At 49.4% G+C, this 5566-nt stretch overlaps 1 protein-coding gene across 1 annotated transcript; it reads left to right on the top strand.

Annotated features, from left to right (window-relative positions):
- The first annotated feature begins 1908 nt into the window (after nucleotides 1–1908).
- On the top strand, nucleotides 1909–4233 carry LOC121513250 (gonadotropin-releasing hormone II receptor-like). The gene is made up of 4 exons (XM_041792859.1): nucleotides 1909–2086; nucleotides 2181–2703; nucleotides 3677–3878; nucleotides 4055–4233. Exons 1-3 carry the CDS (start codon nucleotides 1974–1976, stop codon nucleotides 3797–3799), a joined length of 759 nt encoding a protein of 252 aa, XP_041648793.1. The 5' UTR covers nucleotides 1909–1973; the 3' UTR covers nucleotides 3800–3878; nucleotides 4055–4233.
- The last annotated feature ends 1333 nt before the right edge of the window (nucleotides 4234–5566 follow it).

Here is a 5566-nt window from a genome sequence, read left to right as displayed (position 1 = left end):
CTCCAGTGGGCTCATTCATCCAAGCTCACATGTCACCCAGGTTTTCAGAGGACCCTCAGTTTCCTCCAGCAGAGTTTCTGGTGGCCTGGCATGACTAAAGACACCCGGGAGTTCGTGGCGGCTTGTTCCATCTGTGCCCGAGGGAAATCCTCTCATCAACCTCCTGCTGGGTTGCTGCGCCCCCTTTCTACTCCTGGTCGTCCCTGGTCCCACATCGCTGTGGATTTCATCACCGGTCTACCGCCCTCTGATGGAAACACTGTCATTCTCACTGTTGTGGATCGGTTTTCCAAGGGAGTCCACTATATTCCTCTCCCCAAGCTCCCTTCCGCCCTAGAGACTGCTCAATTCCTTGTTCTCCATGTCTTCAGGCTTCATGGCATCCCCAGCGACATTGTGTCGGACCGCGGTCCACAGTTTGTTTCTCGTGTTTGGAGGGAGTTCTGCAACGAACTGGGAGCCACGGTCAGCCTGTCCTCCGGTTATCACCCGCAGAGTAACGGTCAGACTGAGAGAGCCAGTCAAAGTTTAGAAGCTGCTCTTCGTTGTGTGGCTGCTCATCACCCCACCGCCTGGAGCTCTCACCTTCCATGGGTCGAATATGCTCACAACTCCCTCACCTGTTCGGCTACCGGCATGTCTCCATTCATGTGTTCCCTGGGTTATCAGCCCCCCTTGTTTCCCGAGCAAGAAGCCTCCGCATCGGTACCCTCTGTGCAGCAACACCTTCAGCGGATCAGAGAGGTGTGGCGGTCAGCCAAGGCTGCGCTCTCGCGCACGGAGGAGCGCAATCGCAAATCAGCTGACGCACACCGCACTCCTGCCCCTGAATACCGTCCTGGCCAGAAGGTTTGGCTCTCCTCCAAGGACCTTCCTCTCGAAACAGAATCCAGAAAACATACCCCCCGCTTCGTTGGACCATTCGAAATCACCAAAATCATCAACCCCTCTGCTGTGCAGCTTAAACTCCCCGAGTCTATGAAGATCCACCCCACGTTCCACGTATCTCTGTTGAAACCTGTATCCACCAGTGACCTGAGCCCTCCGACCGTCGCCCCTCCACCCCCCCGGATCATCGATGACCATCCTGCCTTTACTGTCTCCAAAATCCTGGATGTGCGACCCCAAGGCCGGGGATTCCAGTTCCTGGTCGACTGGGAGGGGTATGGTCCGGAGGAACGATCCTGGATCTCCAGAAAATTGATTTTGGATGACAGCCTGTTACGAGACTTCTACAGGGAGCACCCGGACAAGCCTGGCAGGACGCCAGGAGGCGTCCGTTGAGAGGGGGGTACTGTGGTGTTTTACTTTGTTTAGTTGTTTTATTTTGTGAAACTTCCGGTTTCCGGAGGCTGTGACTGGCTGCTAACTTTCTTTGTTCTTCCTGAGGCTTCCACCCCTTCCCCCCCCGGTGCTGTGGAGAGTTCACACCTGCAGCTTATCATGCATCAAGAGCACTACTTAAGACCTGCTGCGGCTCTCTACAGCGCCTGAGTCTCGCCTTACTTACCTCACGGTAATTGTTAGCTCCAGGCTCCTTCTCTCACGAGATTCCTCCAGAGAAGTTCACCAGTGTTTTTTCTATTGAGAATTTTGAGTATTCTCTAGTGCTTGTTTATTCCTGTGCTCTCCTCTAACGTGCCTCTCCATTCCCTTCCAGTGCCTCCTGCCCAGATCACCGCAGCCAGCTCCAGCACTCTCTCACCTTCTCGGACTCTTGGAACCCCCCCCCCCCTCCTGTTCCCACTTACCTGCACGATAAACCTGTTCAAAACTGCTCTCCGTCTCCGCATCCTGGGTTCAACCTTTACACTCACATAACACCCAGCCTGGTGCTGATCCATTATGACAAATAAGACTGTTTGTAACCTACAATTTACACATATTTTGTCTGCACAACGATCCACATAAGACCAAATCACTCCCTCTCCAGTCAGCCTGTGCAGTTCCATAGCATATGCTCTGGTCCAAGCATGCTAGAAATGCCAGTCTTTTCCACTGGCCTTCCAGGGTTGGCTGTTGAAAAGCTTCCCCACAGCATGATGCTGCCACCACCATGCTTCACAGTGGAGATGGTGTGTTTGTGGTGAGTTGTCTGGCTCTCTGTTGATTTTGGTCATCACCACATTAATTACAGTGACTAACACTGATATTACTGTGTGTTCTGATTGGCTCTGCAGCATGTCAGGAGATTGGCCCATCATGAGGCTTTCATCACATCCTCCACCACTCTCTCCCAACACTTCCCAGTTCCCAGCTCTCTCAGACTGGGAGGCTCCCAGCTTCACCCGGGCTGCTCAGTTCCGTGTTGGTGCCACCTTCATCCTTTTCCTGTTTGCAGCCTGCAGCAACCTCGCCTTATTGGTCAGTCTGTGGTGTGGGCGTGGCCGTCGTCTGGCATCTCACCTGCGTCCGCTGATGCTGAGCTTGGCGTCAGCCGACCTGATGATGACGTTCGTGGTGATGCCTCTGGACGCCGTCTGGAACGTGACAGTGCAGTGGTACGGAGGAGATGTGCTCTGTAAGCTGCTCTGCTTCCTGAAGCTGTTTGCCATGCACGCTGCCGCCTTCATCCTCGTGGTCATCAGCCTCGACCGGCAGCACGCCATCCTGCACCCGCTCGATGCTCTGAGTGCGCACCACAGGAACCGCCGGATGCTGCTGATGGCCTGGAGCCTCAGCGTTCTACTCGCATCACCACAGGTAACATCAGCACAGGTAAAACAAACACAGGTAACATCAGCACACTTAGAACTACAACCACAGCACCACAGAAAGGACTACAACTACACTTAGAACTACAACTACAGCACCACACATAGGAGTACAACTACACTTAGAACTACAACTACAGCACCACACATAGGACTACAGCTACACTTAGAACTACAACTACAGCACCACACATCAGACTACAACTACACTTAGATCTACAACTACAGCACCACACATAGGACTACAACTACACTTAGATCTACAACTACAGCACCACACATAGGACTACAACTACACTTAGATCTACAACTACAGCACCACACATAGGACTACAACTACACTTAGATCTACAACTACAGCACCACAGAAAGAACTACAACTACACTTAGAACTACAACTACAGCACCACACATAGGACTACAACTACACTTAGAACTACAACTACAGCACCATACATCAGACTACAACTACACTTAGATCTACAACTACAGCACCACACATAGGACTACAACTACACTTAGAACTACAACTACAGCACCACACATCAGACTACAACTACACTTAGATCTACAACTACAGCACCACACATAGGACTACAACTACACTTAGAACTACAACTACAGCACCACACATAGGACTACAACTACACTTAGATCTACAACTACAGCACCACACATAGGACTACAACTACACTTAGATCTACAACTACAGCACCACAGAAAGGACTACAACTACACTTAGATCTACAACTACAGCACCATAAATCAGACTACAACTACACTTAGATCTACAACTACAGCACCACACATAGGACTACAACTACACTTAGAACTACAACTACAGCACCACACATAGGACTACAGCTACACTTAGATCTACAACTAGAGGTGGACTGAGCTGTTCTAAACCAACCCATACTGTTTGGTGATGCTGTAGTTTTGTGGATTTGTGTTTTTTGTAGGACCCGGTTCAGGCAGTCCAGAGTTTCCGGCGTGCTGCAGAGAGTTACCATGTTGCGGCCGTGTTGGATTTTGCAGCTGTTGCCCTCAAAGAAGCAGGGAGTCACATGGTCCAATCAGATTAGTTCAGCAATGACGACATCATCGGCGTCTTGACAGAGTGTCTGAGTTTGACTGAGAGCATCTCTGACCTGGGGATTCTTGGTAATCAACAGCGACTGCAGCATGATAGGGTTCAGCATGCTCCCTTTCATATACATCCTGCTGTTTAAATGTTACATGAATAGCCTACGGCACTCTTTATTTGATTGATTGATTGATTGATTGATTGATTGATTGAATGATTGATCTAAATCAGTTCTCATGCTGCTTCTGTCCAGGTGAGTTGTACCTGTCAGTGGGAGTGTCTTACTGCCGTCTCAGGTGTTTCCCTGAGGCTGTTCTGACTTTCCGTCAGGCTCTCAGGCCCTCAGCTCAGCAGCCCCCTCTGCTGGCCAAAGTGATGCACAACCTTGGAGCGGCTCTAAACGCTGAGGGCCAGTACACAGCAGCCGTGACGTACCACCGCCTCGCTGCTGGGCTGTACGGTGAGTCAACCATTGATCAATACTTTAGATCAACAATCAATTACTATGATCACCACTATAGATGTGTGTGTGCAGGCTCTCTGGGTTGCCGTGGTGACCAGGCACGGTGTTTCAGTAACTTGGCGCGTGCAGTCAGCTGGGCGATGAAGAGGAGGCAGCAGAGAGCTTCATGCATGCTCTGCAAGGGTTTAAAGACACCGGTACATCCCTGACCTAAGCTCTGCTCTTTTTTACATCTTTATTATAGATTCAGTCATGTTTATACACATAAATCACTGAGTACCATCATAACTGCAATAAAAGCATAAGTCCTACAACCCTATTGGCTAATTTATATTTTTTTTAGTTAACATTTTGCGAAAAAACTCCTGTGTCCAATGTGAACCAAAGATCTGCTTTTTCATCAGGGCTCTAGTGTTTTTGATGCCATCCAGACTCTGTCATTTTAGCTGTGGCATCAACAAGAATCTAAAATGTTGACAACCTTAGTGAATAATTTGTGCTACAGGATTTCTGGGGGGTGGACGAGGTCGATCTCTGTCAGCGATGAAGCTGATTGGAAGAGACAGATTTGAATATTTAAACTAAACATCTCTTTAATGTTCCTCCCTGTCTGTCTCCTAGACGACCACCTGGCCCAGGTTCAGGTGTGTGAGGCGTTAGCAGAGTGTTACCTGAGGCAGAGGAAGAAGAGGAAGGCTGTTCAGCTCTACAAGGAGGCTCTGAGCGCACTCACTCACTACCAGGTAACAACACAGAAGTCTACCTCCACAGGTGTGTCTGTGTTTACAGTGAAGCCCCGTTCACAGCCACGATAAACAAGTTTAAACTTCAAACTGCTGTGGCGTTCCTAAACGCCTGTCAGTTCAGACGTTTAAACTGGAGAGGTGGATGATGGACTCCGTGGCAGGCGTAATCTGTGCCTGTCTGTCTCTGAACTTTAGGATCCCTCTAGTCACATTCTAGATCGTCCTGGTAGAACACCTGACCGCCGCTCTGCAGCAGGATCTATACACCCAGAGGCCACGCCCACTCAGACCACACCCTCACAACCCACCTTTGGGACATCATGCCAGGTAACAACCAATCATTGTTAATGAAATCAATCAATACTTCCCTGGATTAGTGATCAGTCTATAGGCATGTAGGTTTCACCTTCAGGTCTGTGATATGTGACTACGAGGACGCCATCTTGGAGAGGGGTAAAGCTGCTGCTATAAAGCTATGGAGGTGGAACTATATTTTAATGCTATTTGATCTTGGATAGAGCATTTTGGTATGGAAAACTGTTTTTTTATTGATGCA

The sequence above is a fragment of the Cheilinus undulatus genome, linkage group 8 (genome assembly GCF_018320785.1).
Source record: "Cheilinus undulatus linkage group 8, ASM1832078v1, whole genome shotgun sequence".
Taxonomy (NCBI): Eukaryota; Metazoa; Chordata; class Actinopteri; order Labriformes; family Labridae; genus Cheilinus; species Cheilinus undulatus.
The sequence above is the reverse complement of the archived record's forward strand: the minus strand, read 5'-3'. Positions and strand labels throughout refer to the sequence as shown.

What these genes read in the sequence shown, in the direction of transcription:
- LOC121513250 (XM_041792859.1), top strand. Translation starts at nt 1,974, where the DNA reads ATGCTAGAAATGCCAGTCTTTTCCACTGGCCTTCCAGGGTTGGCTGTT. An exon ending in GTGGAGATGGTGTGTTTGTG is followed by an intron (nt 2,087 to 2,180) that starts GTGAGTTGTCTG and finishes TTGGCTCTGCAG; the next exon opens with CATGTCAGGAGATTGGCCCA. An exon ending in TTCTACTCGCATCACCACAG is followed by an intron (nt 2,704 to 3,676) that starts GTAACATCAGCA and finishes TGTTTTTTGTAG; the next exon opens with GACCCGGTTCAGGCAGTCCA.